We start from the raw sequence: 17,912 nt of genomic DNA on the forward strand, positions 1-17,912 counted from the left end.
TTATTATGAGTAATAACACATTTATCAATGTCATGACAATTAAAATCATAACCATCTCTCATAGCGCTAGAAACCGAAATTAAATTCCTTCTAACGGAAGGTACATATACTGTGTCTTTTAAAGCTAAAACTCTACCACTACCAAATGAAATACTAATATTTCCTAATGCTAAAGCTGGCTGCTGAACCGTCTGCTTGATAAACATTGATTTCTCCTCTACTTAGCCGCCGCGTTACCTGAAACCCCTGCAAATAAGTGCAGATATGATTAGTGGCTCCCGAATCTACACACCATGACATGGTAGAAACAGCCGCTAAAAATGTTTCAACGACAAGTAGATGTAAATCACCTGGTTTATTTTTCAGCTTGGCCAGATAAGTTGGACACTGCTTCTTATGATGCCAAGGCTGCTTGCAATGATAACACTTGCCCTTAGCCTTTTTCACACCAGCAGTCGCGCCACCAACAGAGGGTTTTTGAGCCTTTTTCTTTTTCTGCCCGCCTCTCGGCTTAGAAGAAGAACCTGCCTCAAAATTCAACGCCACAGGAGGAGCTTGTGACTTGATAATAGTCTCTGCCGACTGCAGCTCATTCAACAATTTCGCAAGGGACAAATCCATTTTGTTCATGTTATAATTCAGGCGAAACTGCTAAAAACTGTCAGGCAAAGTCTGCAGGATCATTTCAACCTGCGTGTCCTTATCAATGTTAGCTCCAAGGACCTCCAATTCATTTAGAAGACTCATCATCTTCAGAACATGGTCCCTGACCGATGAACCTTTAACCATTTTGGTATTTAGAAGGGCTTTCATGGCAGTCTACTTAGCCGCACGATTCTGATCTCCAAACATTTCTTTGAGATTTTCCAGAATGTCATAAGCAGACTCCATCGACTGATGCTGATGTTGCAGAACATTTGACATGGATGCCAAAATGTAACACCGCGCCATCTCATCAGCCTTAATCCATTTCTGGTAAGCCTTTTGTTCATCATCTGTGGCATCATCTCCAGGTTTTTCTGGACACACCTCATCGAGCACAAATTTGTACTCTTCAGCAAGTAGAACAATATCCAAATTTCGTTTCCAATCAACATAATTCGGACCCTCAAGTTTGTTTTAAGTAAGAATGGCAGTAAGGGGATTGAAAGCAGTCATTGTCAATCTGGGAAATAGATCAAATCAGTTTGTATTATTGAATATTAAATTCAAAACACACTATATATATACAATCTATGCACCTTGAACAACAAATTTCGATGGGAAAGAAGCTATTCTTGCAATATACATATATAATGACAGATTATCCACCCCATAAACTTAAACAGGTCATATTCAGATGGAGAGTAAACTGTTAACTTAAACCAAGTGAATATCAACATTGAACATATATTAGTCCCATTGAACCAACATGCATACTTAGATGGAGAGTAAATACAAGTAATCAATGACTATTATAATCTAGTGATTATTCATAATGTTTTTATCCGATATGGAAGAAGACCTACGTCCACGTGTAAAAATATTATATCACTAATTTTTAACCCCGGAGACCATGGGAATTGATCCCCACGATTACTGGAATTAAAAACAACTAAAAAAAATTTCAGAATTTTTAAAAAAACAGCAAAAACACCATTTAAACGACCCCGAAAGCCCAAAAACGGCTTACCTCATGAGCAAAGCTGATGAGTATTACTCACTGGGCCGTTTCGCATGGACCTGCCAAGTTTCATGTCAATCGGAGTCCGTCAACTAGTTGACCTCCGATTTTCTGCCCTAATTCGGCCAAAACTCTTTTTACGTTTTTCATGATTAAATTCAATTTTCAGATTATTCTAACTTAACATCACCAATATTAATAGAATATTTCAAGTTTTCAGAATAATCAATACAACCCATAACAAATAATCACGCCAAAACAGTGCAGGTTTTCAGAAAAAACAAAATTTGTATGTAATTCAAAAGTTGCATATAGAACATGATATTAATCCTTATGGTTTATCCTAATTATTTAATTCGACGTGAGTAGGCTCTGATACCAATTGTTGGATCATATCGCACAACAAAAGCAAACATAGCATCATAATCACGTGTAATCGAAACAATTAGCACATACGGAGATTATACGAGTTACCTCTTGAAGTGTGAACAAAGCAAATCGATATCCTTCTCCAGTTCCAGAATTGCAAGACCTCAGCAACCTTCCACAGTCTTCTACTGTGTTACCCAAATAAAAACCGGAAAACAGAGAACTTCGGGTGGGCGAAATTCAAGGAAGAAAAACGTGTGTTTTTTCTGTGTCCAAAACGACCAGCTATATACCATATATATATAGCTGCGTTTTTTAGGTCAAAACACTTTTCCAAAACCTGTTAGGTTTTCGTCTTCCACCAAGGAAAGGTTTCCTTTATTTCCTATTATTCAGGCACAGTAGGGACCACAGAATTTAATTAACAAGGCTTCCTATTATGGAATTAATTTCGAAATTTGGAATTAATTTTTACCATAATAAATTACGAATTATTTCACTAAAATTTCATAATTGCACTCCTTAGTTCAATTTCGAAATTCTTCCATAAAACCTTATTTAACTCCCCATGTTAAAATTCAGATACTAATCAATCAAATTAAATTACTGACTATTTAATTTATTGATTACTTCCTTTAGACTTCCACTTAACTTATTTCATATGTTGGATACAAAATCCACCGGCCGGGTTTACACATGAAAACTTATAAGCTTTCATAAAGGAGTATCATCAATCTCAAAACCGAGACATGGATTCCATCAACTAATTATTACTTCGCCAATGTATATCATTGTTATCCAATTTACCAGGCTTATTGACTCACGAAAGAATCTCGCCTTTTAATAAATCAAAACAACAAGTGACATACACAGCTAATAATAATTATATCAGGATTAAGAGTATAAGTACATTAAATGGACTAGAGAAATTATTTTATAAAGTCAGTATAAAATACTTATCTCTACTTGATCCGTTCAATACATACAAAATGTATTAGCACAAGAAGTTGGAATTAGACCTATTCCCATAATCAAGATAAATTACATTTAATCTTGTATTACAACCATTCCGATGATTTGTCCAATTCCATCATTAGATTGTGAACATTAATTTTTATGTCTTACAAGAACCGATGATTTAATCTTCCGTGTATAAGCTAAACTCTATACACTAAATCATCTACTATGTAAGCAATGGACACACAAACCAATACATGATCTATTTAAAAGGAAATTTTATGGAATTTAAACAAGTAAATAAATAATTGGCCTTCAGAACACTGTTGCAGATTCTGAAGGCCACTCTGGCCGCGGTCCTGGCGTAACCGCGGTAGGACCGCGGCAGAACACTGCTGCAGATTCTGAAGGCCACTTTGACCGCGGTCCTGACGTAACCCCGGTAGGACCGCGGCAGGACGCGTATGGCTTATAGTATATTCCAACAGACTACATTACAGTGATTAACAAAACAGAAAGCCATTCAATTGACGAACGCATTCTTTCTGAAAAATTGAATGGTTAGAAACTGATTTCTCCGTGATAGATCGTGATCGCCTATTCGGGAAAAATATAGTGAATAAGAAAAAGAATCAGATGATACCTAAAGGCTAGGCTTTATTTATTGGTATTTTAATGTGCAAAGAGTGAGCATTATTCCGTTTTACCCAAAAAAAGGAACTCTTAAAATATTAGACAACTTTTTAGATTATTAGTTATTACTAGTTTAGCTTTTAAATTTTTTTAATGTTTGGTTCCTCTTGATTAGCTCAAAAGAACAAAAAATAATTTAATAATTATATATATTTGTTTACCCCAAAATCGGGTAACAATTGAATTTGTATGTGGTTTTAAGGATATGTGATTTATTCTAACACGAACATTAAGAATATCAAATAAATGAGTTAGGAGTGGAATAAACGTTCAAACCAGTTGCAATAGTATGATCAAGCCTGAACTTAGGTTGATGAATGACCTCGTCCTCGGTCAGACCCCTGGTTCAAGTCAGGCCGTGAATGAAGAACAGAACAAATGAACAAAACTTTACCAATAGCTAAAAGACAGAAAGTAAACTTGTATCGCTTTGATTCGTGTGTTACAAGGTGTGTTGCAAAAGAAATTTTTTCCCTTTATATAGTAGGAGAGTTTTACCCTTAATATACGTCTAAAAAAGGTAAAAATCTTCCTTTCTTGTTAATTACCGATCCATAACCGACGTCGAGCGAGATACGCGCCGTGATATCCGGTTGGGCGCGAGTATCACGGCCCTCTATCCGTCGCGTGTAACCGTTCACCATGTTTCCCAAGGTCTTAGAACTCATTCTTGGCCCCGGGCGCGTCGCTTTACCATACCCGATGACGAGTACATCGTTCACTGTTCCTGGATCTCGATATGAAGGGTCTCTAACCTCGATTACAATCTCATGCATCCGTGCCCTTCTTCCTTTTTCTCACCGGGAAATCGGGGTAGACATTACCTCTGATTTTACCCGTACATAGATAGTCCCCTCATTTTCCGGAGAGTAGGTTTACCGAAACGATGGAACGCGATAAATGAATCCCAGTTCCTTCCTGTGTACGTTACAAACGAGATGACGGGTAAATCGAAACGTCCCATTAGTCTCGTCGTTCTGACTTTGGACACATGTCCATCACCGGTTGACTGTCCTCGAATGCGAACTTCACGCACTGATTGTTTTCCCTCTATAGAAGCTTTGACCCTTTTTCACTTCTTCCACTATCCGATTCTAGAATTTACCCTCGAACACTCTAATTGCTTTTAACTCCTTCAAATCTTCATACATTGCTCCTTGAACCTTCATATCTTAATCTTCAATCCTTATACATTTTCTTTGAATCTTCATTCATACCATATTTAAAAATTCATATTTTTCTTCAAACCTTCAGATTTCCCAGATTACGATGGCGAAAACCTCCAAGTCAGTGCCTCAGAAGGCTGCTCCTCCATCTTCCCACCCGGCCACAGAAGTCGAGTTGGCCGTTCTCGAGGTGGCTCAGGATCCCCCCATGAAGAGCTTCGTACCTGGGGGCTGCTCTATCGGGAATGACTTCCACATCGAGAAGGCCTCTAGTCAACAAGACCGAGGCAAGGGGGCATGGATATACATATGAACCGTTACTGAGGAAACACTACCCATAGTCTGAGCGGACTAAAACTAGGAGGGTAAGGAAGTGGTTGTCCCCGGCCCAATGATGATGTCACTACTCACGCGGAGGGGTACTTATGTGTTTACACTTAATCCTTCACGCTCGCCCCGGTGGAACCCATAATCCTTGCCTTCTGCAAAAGGTACAAGCTGTGCCTTGGGAAAATCCACCCGTCCTTTTGGAGGATCATGATCCCCTTATGACATTTCGTGAATAATACTGAAGCCCCTTGGTTTACCCTCGACCATCTGCTTCGCCTATACAGTCCCTGAATCTTTTGGAAGGGGCTGATCAAGCTCGTCCATCGAGCAAGTAAAGCTCAATTCTCGAGCATCGACGAGGACCGAGATCGAGAATGGCAGGGAAGGTTCGTTCGGGTGAAAATCATAGACCTTATCCCCTCCGAGTTTCTGCCGCTCCTAGAGAAGTGGAACGCATCTCGTAAGTATTTTCCTTCTCGAGTACTTGTCATTTCCTTTTTTTTCTCTCATTGCTTATGTTTGTCGCCATGTAGCTGTTGCCCAAGTTCCCAATGTAGTTCGCTGCTTCAAGGAGTGGATCGAGGGGATATGCAAACAGATGCCATAATCGGAGTGCGCATGGCGCAAGCTCTCGAAAGGCAAATTGGAGGCCCCCATGGCAAGGCCCTTTTTTCGAATAGTTACTTTTGTACTTTTGGCTTACGCATTGCTAAGTCTCCTTTTTTCTTACAGGTTTGCCCAAGACCATCGAACTAAGACCGTTGGGTGAGGACGAGGATCCGTCCTTGCTTGCCGAACCCTCTGCTTCGGGACAACCCGAGGTTGCCGCAAAGGAGGAGAAGAAGAAGAAGAAAAGAAAGTCCTCGGATTCCCCGGATGCCGAGGCGAAGAAAAAAAAAGTGACCATCCGGGTCTGGAAAATAAAAAAGAGCGCCAAGTCTAGGGTACTGGACTCCGATTCCCTCTATTGGCTTATAGACGAGCCCGAGGAAGATGACCTTTTTATTTTTCATGGGTCGACCCTTAACGGGAAGGGGAGGGAGGGGGGGGGGGGGGCACGACCAGGAAAGAGGACCATGAGGTCGATCCCTCTCTAACTCGGAAACCAGAGGGAGAGACGGAGGATGCGGCCTCCCAAGAAGTCGCTCCTGTCCCGAAGGAGGCAACCAGTGTCATTGACATCGTGGAGACACCCTCCTATACCGAGTCCATGCTCGAGGAGGCTCAAGCAGGCAAAGAAAAATCGATCGAGATGGCGTAGGGCCCGAATGATGCCCTCAGCACGTTCTTTGATGGCATGGATATGGCTGCACTGAGGACTTTTTCGGGCTTGGTAACCTGGAGGTCCCAAAAAAGGATGTTCCATCGGGAGCAGGCGGGCCAAGTTCGATCCCAAAACTAGTGAAGCAGTTCCCTGCTCCGAGCGTGGACCCCAAGCGCAAGAGAACGGTCGTTCTCACAATCCCGGCGGACGCCCGGATCCTGTCTGCTTTGGTGGGTGTAGCCAGCTACCTTCGATACCCGATGACTGAGGAGGATCATGCAAAGATGAACGAAGTGGGCACGTCGAGCCTCTTCAACGAGGCGCAATAGGCGCTGAACCGGGTAAGGCGTTTACCCTTCGTACCCTTTTGTGAACCTTGTTTAGTTTTAGACTTGTTCTAATAACTTCATTGTTTTTCAGGCTTCAATGCTTCATCATGAAAGCTTTCTTCGGTCCCGCTGGGAGATCATCCAGCTCGGTTCGAGCTCAAAGAGCAAGTCTGGAAGAAGGACATGTACATGGATCTCAGTGAGCAACAAGACGAGGCCCTCAAGGACCTCCTGATTCTACAAGTTGAGCTGGAAAACGCTTAGAAGGAGGCTTTGTCCTTGAAGCACTGGCATGACGACCTGGTCGAGAAGGTAAGGATCTTTGAGGCTAAAAATGAGAAGCTAGTCGTGGTGACTAACAACACAACTTCGCAGGTCTAAGAGAAGATAGACCTGATCGACCAACTTATGAGGTCTAGGCCATGACCGAGGTGTGGAAGGGCAGGATGGATTTGCTGGCTTCAAGGAAGAAGCTGCAAAAATAGAGTTGGCATCGGCCGAGAGCCAACTCTAGGTGGCAAAGGACAAAACCGATAAATGGTCCTGGTTAAATGATTATCTCCGGGCACAATTGAGCTCGACTATCACAGAACGGGATGCCCTTGGACAAGAATATGCTGCACTGAGGTCCTAGTTGGATGCAACCTCTTCTGACGTCGAGGAAATGTTGGCCCAGTATTAGACTGATGTGGAGGTAGCCGAGGCCCGCTTAAAGACAAAGACCGAATACGTAAAGCGGCTAATCCGGAGAGAGATCCTCGAGGAGATCCATGCCCGAGGTTTTGACCAATCAGTCGAGATTGGGGTGACATGAAATTAAGAGGTCAAATAACAAACGTAAAATCGGGTGTGTTATCGAGGTTCGTATCAAATCACTACTATTATCTTTAGCCCCATGGTGGGTGCAAAACTGTGTACCCCAAAATCGGGTAAAAATTGAATTTGTATGTGGTTTTAAGGATATATGCGATTTAATTTAACACGAGCAATCAGAAATATCAAATAAATGAGTTAGGAGTGGAATAAACGTTCAAACCAGTTGCAATACTATGATAAAGCCTGAACTTAGGCCGATGAATGACCTCGTCCTCGATCAGAACCTCGGTTCAAGCCCGACCATGAATGAAGAACAGAACAAATGAGTGAAACTTAACAATAGCTAAAAGGAAGAAACTAAACTTGTATCGCTTTGATTCGTCAATTACAATATGTGTTACAAAAGAAAAACTTTCCCTCTATATAGTAGGAGAGTTTTACCCCTAGTATAAGTCTAAAAAAGGTAAAAAATCTTCCTTTCTCATTAATTAATGATCCATAACCGATATTGACCGAGATACACGCCATGATATCCGGTTGGGCGTGAATATCACGGCCCTCTATCCGTCGCGTGTAACCGTTCAACGTGTTTCCCGAGGTCTTAGAACTTATTCTTGGCCCGGGGCACGTCACTTTACCATACCCGATGACGAGCACATCATTCACTCTTCCTAGACCTCGATACGAAGGGTCTCTAACCTCGATTACAATCTCATGCATCCTTGCCCTTCTTCCGTTTTTTCACCGGGAAATCAGGGTAGACATTACTTTCGATTTTATCCGTACACAATATTGTTGGGTTTTGGATGTATTTAATTAATATATTAAATACTTAAAAGAGGGTGAATGGGAAATGGAGGGAAATAAAAAATTTTGAGTTTTAAGTTCCCCCCCTGGCAAATGGGCATTGTCCCATATTGGAAGAGGAAGAGGTTTTTTATGCGTATATAAGCAATTGCTCTTCTTCTAGCTCTTAAAGAGTTGAGAAGAAAGCAAGCCTCGCGCCGTCGTCGTCGTCTCTCGCTCGGCTCGGCTTCGGCTTCGGCTACGGCTTCGGCTTCGGCTTCGGCTACTGCTACGGCTACGGCTACGGCTTCGGCTTCGGCTTCGGCTTCGGATTCGGATTCGGCTTCGGCTTCGGATTCGGATTTGGATTTGGATTTGGTCAAATGATCGATTGATTGATTAACTTTTTGGACCAAATTTATTTGTTAATAGTAAAATATTAACAGAAATGTTATTAAATATTTGTTTTAATAACAGAATGTTAATATTAAATATTAATATTAAATCCAATCCGTTTTTCTGTTTTGGTAACAGAAAAGTAACTACCCTCTTTAATTTTTCCTCTTTATTTTTCCTCTTTATTGTTGAGTAAATGACCATTTATGTAATGGCATTTATGCTGTGGGCGTTTTGCATAAACAGCCATTCTTAAGAGTTGCACCTCTTCAGATTTCAGCCCAACTTTGGCTATAAATACAACACTATTCTGCTCAGAATTTCACTACGATTTTCTGAGTTTTGTCTCCTTCTTCTGCATACTTTTAGCATCAAACAAAGTAAAAAGTAAGTGTGATTTGCTACCGAACTTTGTGTTCGCTGAAACACTGGGGTTTGAAGTACCACTACACCAGTGTGTAATTCGTTCTATCCTGGGAGGAAATAATCCATAACCTTGGGTACTAGGAGGGGATTAAATTCCTTAAGGAAACACGGTGAATTCAGTGGGCTCGAATTGGTTTTATGTCATTTCTGTTTATGTTCATTTCTGTTTATATTCATTTATATTTCCAGAATTATTTTACAAATACAGTCTACTAACAGTTATTGATGGAGAAATACCTGTATGGAAATTTCATGTTGTTACTGATGCAGAAACTCCAAGGCAGAAGTTTCAATGCAAGTTTCCTCATATGATGTTATACTATTGATATGTTCTTTTGTTCATGAACTACTTTTTCCAAATATTTGACATGACTTTTTATGTAATTAGCAAATGCTACAGAAAAACCAGAGCCCAACATCATGTCATCACACAAGGTTTTCCCTGATGCAGAAGCGTCTAAGGACGTGCCTCTGGGTCGCCCTCATTTAATTTCTGCTGTCAAACCCCATTGGATTTCAAGGTCTTTGATGGTAAGTTGAAAACTAAATTCTACTCTCATTGTAAGATGAACACATTTCGCTATAAGGATTTTTTTTCGTTAATAATTCGAAAGTGTGAAGTAGAAATATGAACTATTACGTGCAACTGGTTATAAACTGTTCCAGCATGTTCCGAAACTATTTGCATGCAAAAACGGCCTCTGCAACAGGAAATGTACAATAGTGATAAGAGATGAGCAAAGGTCATGGGAATTTAGGCTGTATTCCTGTGGAGGCAGCACTTTCATTGGAGGGGGATGGCGTGAATTTTGCGCTGCTAATTTCTTAAAGGAAGGAGATCGCGTTATGTTTGAGATATTTGCCAAGGCAGAGAAACCTATACTGAAATTTTATGGCAAGTTTCACATCTTAGCCCTTCTGTTATATTTCATCCACTTTTCCACTATTTATCTATTTCTTTACTTCAACTTAGTGTTCTATTTTTGGATTTAAATTCATCATCAGTTTCAGTTTTGACTTTTTTCAATTTAAAAACTAGATTTGAGAGCAAATGCATCACTTCAGACCGAAGCAAAGAATCCTGATTTGGATGCTAATAGATATTCCACTCAAGGTCTGGTTTTTATGAACAAAGTCTTGTTTCTGTATCAAGGACCTTCATCTTTTCTTTGATTCTAATGCCTCTTTGGTTTCTTTTTTCATGTATTCTTTTGAAATGAAGAACAGGCCTCGGTATTGATACCTCAGGTATGCCTGCTACAAAAGCACGAATCCCTGCTTCAACATCTGCTAATGCTAACCCTCAATTTATTTCTACTATTAGACCTTATTCCATCAACAGAACATTTTTGGTAAGTGATTTTAAGTTAACTTTAGTTGCCCTTAATAGTTAAGATCTTTAGTAGTAGTTTCGTGGCGAAATACATAGACAGCCCCATAAACTTGGCCATATTTTTTACTTCGGCACTTCAACTCAGCTCATGACCTATTGGCCACCTCAAAAATATGGCCAAGTTTAAGGGGCTGTCTATGTATTCTGCCTAGTTCTTTTTTTTGTTGTTGCTGTTGTGATAATGCCATATTGATCTATACATTGGGATAAAATTTGAGCAGTATCTTCCATTGGATTTTGCAAAATCAAATGGCTTGATGAATAGACGTTGTGAGATGATTCTCACAGATGAGAAACAGCGATCATGGTCGGTGCAGCTCGGACCAACAGGACATCACGTTGCGATTACCAGGGGATGGACAAAATTCGTGAAAGCAAATGATGTCCAAGTAGGAGATACTTTTAAGTTTGAACTCATCAACAACGGAACAATACCTATAGCGCACTTCCATTGTGAGTATTTTGGTTACCTCACTTTGTTTTTATGATCTTCCTTCGTGTTATACATGCTTTTCTTTTTCTTCTTTGTCCCTCGGGCTATTAGAATAGACCTTTGTAGGCTGCATACAATAGACCTTTGTGGTCCGGTCCTTCCCCGGACCCCGTGCATAGCAGGAGCTTAGTGTATCGGACTGCCCTTTTATTATGTAGTGATTAAGTCTGCTAAATTTATATTCATAGCAAAGAGTTATGCTAAAAGAAATTTTGCAGGTAAATATTCAGAAAAGGATGGCAAGAATGAGAGAAGCATTTGACAAGGTAATGAAGCAGTTGGTGATGGGCAAGGGAAAAAAAGAGCACTGAAGATGTTTTTCTATCTAGTACATGTTGCCAAATCTCAAGAAAATTAATGTACTTTGATTTTTTGTGTTTTCAAAAGCAAAACTTGCTTTTGTATGCTGTTAGCATTACTAATACTAAAGATTAAGTCCCCCTTTTTTGTTTATATCATGACACCAGAAGATTGAGATTTGAGAAGTGATTATGGTGTATCCATGTGTGAACCAAAAAGCAAGGATTTCTTGGACCTGGTTGGACAAGGGTATATTTTTTTACCTTGTTAAGATGTGAATCTAAAAGGGCAGTCCGGTGCACTAAGCTCTCGCTATGCGCGGGGTCCGGGGAACGATCGGACCACAAGGGTCTATTGTACACAACCTTACCTTGCATTTCTGTAAGAAGCTATTTTCACAACTCAAAACCATGACCTCCTAATCACATGTAGCTTGGATAAATATTTTAATATCGGACTATATTTCATGAACCAAATAGATTTTTAGGAACCTGGGTATATTGTATTATGCATAAAGTAAATTTCCCACCAAATAGTTGTGGTTGGTTAAAAATAAAAAACATTTTCTTTTGTTGAAAATACGAACATTTTTGTCATAGCAATACATGACATTAGCAATGTTATAATTTTTAATACATGGATAAGCATGCATAAAACTAGGACTACCTTTTCAAAATCTTTAATACATCAAACCAAATAGTCCATAAAAAATAATTTCAGCATAATTAATCATAATATTACTTATTCACCATATTCAACACTAATCTTATACACTACCGAATGGATCCTTTAGAATTAAAAAGTTACATAAGTATTTAATAAAGTGCTTTTGATTTTTAAAGTAGTACTACAGATTACAGTCTAGCATACAATTTTGAAAAACGGGAAGATTTCATTAATAAATGAGCTCCATTTTTTAACAGCTTTATGAAAAAAAAGTATTTCCTTATCCAGCTAACATTTGTTCAATTTCAATATAAATAAACCTACTCTGTTTCTTTCTTGAATCATAAATATTTACGTAGAATTGGTATTACAGATTCCGATCCCCTGACATGAAAATTAAAAGCCCGCTGTTTTTCATTCCTTTTGTAACTTTCGATATTTCCCCCCCTCAGTTCTTTCATTTATATCTAATGAAAAACAACCAAAGAAAAAGATATCTTTTCTCTTCAGTAATTACAGCAATGAAAATTCCTCCAAAGAATCCTCAGTTTTTCAAACCTATTCTGCCCGGGTTCAGAGATGGACTTGTAAGTTATACTTTAAATATTTTCATCTTTCTATTTTCTGGTATATGTATAATATTGACATATTCGGATTCATAATTTAAATTTGATAGGTTTGACTTTTAAATTCTTACTAGTAGAGGTAAGGTATTCTCCCCAGAACCCACTTGTGGGATTTTACTGGGTTGTTGTTGTTGTTGTTGTAGTACTAGTAAACTCTTTAGTTCTTATAAAATTATGAGTTCAAAATGTACTAATCTTTGTTGAAATGTTAGTAATTTTTGAGATATATGTTTACTTTACGTGTCAAAAATTAGTTTTAGGTGGAAACCTGAGAACTAAGCTGCATCCACTTACAGAAAAGAAACATACTAAAGATCAAAGCATAATATGCTAAATGAATATTCTTTTATTTGATTAATACATATTTGTTGTATATATCTACTGCAGAAAATTCCTACTGGTTTCTTGAAGTATTTAAAGGGACATGAACATATTGAACATGCAATAATAAGAAGGGCTGGTAAGAAGTGGCTGGTGAAGGTGAACGGCCGTCGATTCGAAGCTGGTTGGGCTGAATTTGCACAACAACATGATTTGCAGTTAGGAGATGTGTTGATTTTCAGACATGAAGGAAACATGGAGTTTAAGGTTACCATATTTGAATCAAGTGGAAGTGTCAAAGAATATTTGCAAGAAAAAGTCCACACTACTGTTGAAGAGACTTCCAAGAATCTTGAAGAATTTGAAGGTGAAGTTCTTTAGGTTCTCAACTTTCTTTCTTTTTTAAGATTTGATGGTTGATGCTTATTTAATACTGCCTCCATCCCATATTAGTTGTCAAGGTTGCTAAAAATGTTTGTTCCAAAATACTTGTTGATTTATAAAATCAAGATAGATTTAATCAATCTTTCTCCATTTTGCCCATAATATTAGTTGTCATGTTTAATTTCATGAAGATACAAATAACTACGCCTCAATCTCAAGTGGCGATCAACTACATGAATCCTCAATGTCCGTGTCGCGCCATTTAAGCCATTCAAGAAATACCAACAATGTAATAGAAATACCAAATACAAGAATCGAGTCGTCAGACCAGGATTGTTCACATGCGGAAGCTGCTACTGACAAGCATATTGATCATTCTCATTTTGTATGCACTATTAAACCATATTGCCTAACATATGGTTACTTGGTAAGTCTTAGAACTCATTAATTTCACCTAAACTCTTCAAGAATCTTCAGGCTAAAGGAAGTATGTGTACTATTTTGCTTATTTTTATCCTTGTTTAAGTGAAAATCTGAAGAATATGAAAAGTTTTAATGATGTGTTCAAATGGTAATACACTTTGTCAGTACCTTCCTCAACCGTTTGCAAATGGTCTCTCCAACAAGGAGTGCGAGTTGATTATAAGAGATGAAAGACAAAGGTTATGGAATTTAAAGCTAAGTTCTGATTGCAAAAATCGAGTCTGTATTGGAGATGGTTGGCGTAAATTCATTGCTGATAATCGGTTAAAGGAGGGAGATCGTATTGTGTTTGAAGTTGTTACTGATGAAGAGACATCTGTATGGAAATTTCATGTTGTTACTGATGCAGAAACTCCAAAGCATAAGTTATTTCAAGGCAAGTTTTCTCATATCGTGTTATACTATTGACAAGGGCATATGCACCTTATACCATATGGTGTCACTAGACACCGGTTGATCGAAACTTTTCACTACATATTTATAAGAAAAATGAAAATATTGGGGTAGGTATAGAAAATGACACTGCTTATCATTATAGTGATTTATTCATTTGTCCATTTCTTCAAATTATGACATTGCTTATGTAAAATCCTGCGTAAGCCACAGACTGTTGATATATTCTTTTGTTAATGAAGTACTTTTTCCAAATATTTGACATGACTTTTTATGTAATTAGCAAATGCTACAGAAAAACCAGAGCCCAACATCATGTCATCGCACAAGGTTGTCTTCGATGTAGAAGCGGCTAAGGACATGCCTCATTTCATTTCTACTGTCAAACCTCATCATATTTCAAAGTGTAGGATGGTAAGCTTAAAGCTAAATTCTACTTTCATTGTTACACTTAAGAAAAAAAAAAGGAAAAAAAAAAGATGAACTCATAAATATGAACAATTTACGCGCTACTGGTTATAAACTGTGTTTCAGCATGTTCCAAAACTATTTGCAAGAGAAAATGGCCTCAGCAACAGGCAATGTACGATAGTGATAAGAGATTATGAGCAAAGGTTATGGGAATTTAGGCTGTAATCCTCCTCTGCTGGCAGCACTTTCATTGGAGGGGAATGGCGTAAATTTTGCGCTGCTAATTTCTTAAAGGAAGGAGATTGCATAATGTTTGAGATATTTGCCAAGGGAGAGAAACCTATATTGAAATTTTATGGCAAGTTTCACATCTTAAAACCTTATGTTATACTTATTTCATCACTTTTACACCATTTATCTGCTTCTTTTACTTCAACTTAATGTTCTGTTTTTGGATTTAAATTCATCTACAGTTTCAGTTTTGACTTTTTTTCAATTTAAAAACTAGATTTGAGAGCAAATGCACCACTTCAGCCTGAAGAAAGGAAGCCTAATTCGGATGCTAAAAGAGTTTCCACTCAAGGTCAGGATAATAAGAACATACTAACCTTGATTCTTACTACAAGAAATTGGACTTTCAGTGGCGACCTTTACGACTTACTGTAGTTTCTGTGGTTACTTTAGTCGCAACAAAAAGTCTTATTTCTTGTAGCGTCAATATCCAACAGTGGCGAAACCAGAAATATTTCCAAGGGTGTTCAGACTTGAAAGAACTACAAAAAAAAGTTCTGACAAAGGTGAAGGGTGGTCAGTTGACCGCCCTTATACAAATATTTCGGTGAAGGGTGGTCAGTTGACCGCCCTTATACAAAGGTGGCTTCGCCCCTGGTATCCAATAACTTAGTCTTTTCTTTTCGTTTCTCTGACTCTAATCCTTGTCTATCGGAAACAACCTCTCTACCCTTCCAGAGGTAGGGGTAAAGGCTGCATACATCTTATCCTCCCCAGACCCCACTCGTGGGAAACTACTGGATTCGTTGTTGTTGACTCTAATCCTTCTTCTTCTTAGTTTTTTCTTTTCGTTTCTCTGACTCTAATCCTTCTTCTTTCTTTTCTTTTACATGTATATCTTTTAATGAAGGTCTCAGGAATGGATGAAATGATGGCGAAGCTCAATATACAATTGTGAACATGTCGTCACAGTTGATAGTTATTTGAGCCTCCTTTTGCTCGAAATGTACGTAGATTCTTAAGAAGTCTTCTAAGCCCTTCTGCTTCACAAGCTACTTCTCTTGTCGAGCTATATTGTGCTTCTGCTGAAGATAATGGCATTGTCTTTTGCTTCCTTGAAGACACTTTTCTACTTAAGAAATCCACTTAAAAGATTATATTGAACGTGAATTACGTGCAGTTATTCATAGATTATTATAATATTATATCTGGATTAATGTTACTCTCTTTAGTTTTTATCTCAGAAATAGTGGACTACTTATTTCTGATCGTTCATGTAGGGCTTAATTGCAGATTCATGTAAATAATTGTATTTTTTCTATATATCTCTCTCTTCATATGAATTTTGACTGGCAATTTGAAAGCCGACTCTACAACGTTGAAGAGGGATTGTATCAGAGATGTTAGCATCTACGGCTAGGGGTGTCCATAGGTGGGGTTGAGGGATTTGCATCTATACATGCTTTTTGGGTCACGTTTTAATTTATACCTGCTTTGCAAAAAAATTGCAAACGTACTCACTTTTCGCGTAACTTCAGGCATACGGGCCTGAAATAACAAAGGCAATCACGCAAACTTGTAGAAATGGCATGGGGTAGCCACTATTTAAAGTGGTATTTACTTTTTATCCAGCATTTTTAATGCTTAGCAATAGTAGCCACTAGGCTATTAAAATTAATATGAAAAGACTGTGTTACCCTTTCTTCTATCTCTTTCATGTGTTAGGGAGAACTGTGCCGCCATCTGTTGAGGTTTCAAATAGGTCTCCTGCTGTTAACTTTTCGTCATGAGCTTATTAATTACATAAACAAATTTTATGCTACTGCTAATTAACACAATTGCTGGGAATTATAAAGTACATTAGAAGATGGAAAAGACTGTTATATGGATCAAAAGGCTAATGTTTCAATATAATATTAATTGTAATCATACATTGTCGAAAAGAAGCTAACCAAGCTAGCTCATAATAAAATAAATCTGAGTTTGGAATTAGGATGATCTCTTGGAGGTACATATTTATGGAATTACTTTATAGCATCATTCTACCTTATTGAATATTGTACGTTATTATCCTTATTGTGTGTTTCCATTTAATTTATTTTGTGTTAAAATAAATTAAAAGTTAAGGACAATAGGTCTTGAACTTAGGCTAAGAAGCCCAAAAGTTAAAGACTGGCAGTCCTTAACTTACAGTTATAAGTTCAAAAGTTAAGGACAATAGGTCCTTAACTTTGATTTCTAAGTTCAAAAGTTAAGGACAGACAGTCCTTAACTTACAGTTACACGTTCAAAAGTTAAGGACAAGCAGTCCTTAACTTACAGTTACAAGTTCAAAAGTTAAGGACAATGTCCTTAACTTTGATTTCCAAGTCCAAAAGTTAAGGACAGACAGTCCTTAACTTACAGTTACACGTTCAAAAGTTAAGGACAAGCAGTACTTAACTTACAGTTACAAGTTCAAAAGTTAAGGACGCTTGATCTTGAAGTTTGAGTTCCAAGTTCAAAAGTTAAGGACATGTAGCCTTGAAGTCCTGAACTTAGAGTTCCAAGTTCAAAAGTTAAGGACATGTAGTCCTGAACTTAGAGTTACAGGTTTAAAAGTTAAGGACATGTAGTCTTGAAGTCCTGAACTTAGAGTTTCAAGTTCAAAAGTTAAGGACTTGTAGTCCTGAAGTCCTGAAGTTAAGGACATGAGCAGAAGGGTATTTTCGTCCGGGCAGTTAAAGTTTATTAAACCAATGGCTAAAGACTAAAGATATTTAAAACACTGGCTTTAAAATAAAGATAGGAGCTGTTAGTGGCTATTTGTGCACATCGCCCCGCAAACTTCAGCATTCTAGTAGACGGGCCTGAAGTAGTAAATTGCTGAACCAAGTGTTGGCTGAAGTTTTTGTTTGTAATTGCTGAACTTACGCATTCTAGTAGCTGAAGTTTTGTTCTCTATTTACTGAAGTTTTTGTTTGTAGTTGCTGAACTTAAGCATTCTAGTAGCTGAAGTTTTATTCTCTATTTGCTG

General features: G+C 38.2%; 2 protein-coding genes and 1 long non-coding RNA gene across 3 annotated transcripts; all 3 read left to right on the top strand.

Annotated features, from left to right (window-relative positions):
* On the top strand, positions 9,359-11,633 carry LOC109233037 (B3 domain-containing protein REM17-like). The gene is made up of 6 exons (XM_019398776.1): positions 9,359-9,726; positions 9,862-10,090; positions 10,235-10,309; positions 10,423-10,547; positions 10,810-11,041; positions 11,300-11,633. Exons 1-6 carry the CDS (start codon positions 9,616-9,618, stop codon positions 11,341-11,343), a joined length of 816 nt encoding a protein of 271 aa, XP_019254321.1. The 5' UTR covers positions 9,359-9,615; the 3' UTR covers positions 11,344-11,633.
* On the top strand, positions 12,333-15,017 carry LOC109233038 (B3 domain-containing protein REM10-like). Its single transcript, XM_019398777.1, has 5 exons — positions 12,333-12,634; positions 13,061-13,361; positions 13,570-13,805; positions 13,967-14,668; positions 14,789-15,017. Exons 1-4 carry the CDS (start codon positions 12,437-12,439, stop codon positions 14,267-14,269), a joined length of 1,038 nt encoding a protein of 345 aa, XP_019254322.1. The 5' UTR covers positions 12,333-12,436; the 3' UTR covers positions 14,270-14,668; positions 14,789-15,017.
* Positions 15,173-16,060, top strand: LOC109233039. Its single transcript, XR_002069025.1, has 2 exons — positions 15,173-15,248; positions 15,807-16,060. It is a non-coding gene; the product is annotated as an uncharacterized LOC109233039 (long non-coding RNA).

Source organism: Nicotiana attenuata, chromosome 10 (assembly GCF_001879085.1).
Source record: "Nicotiana attenuata strain UT chromosome 10, NIATTr2, whole genome shotgun sequence".
NCBI lineage: Eukaryota > Viridiplantae > Streptophyta > Magnoliopsida > Solanales > Solanaceae > Nicotiana > Nicotiana attenuata.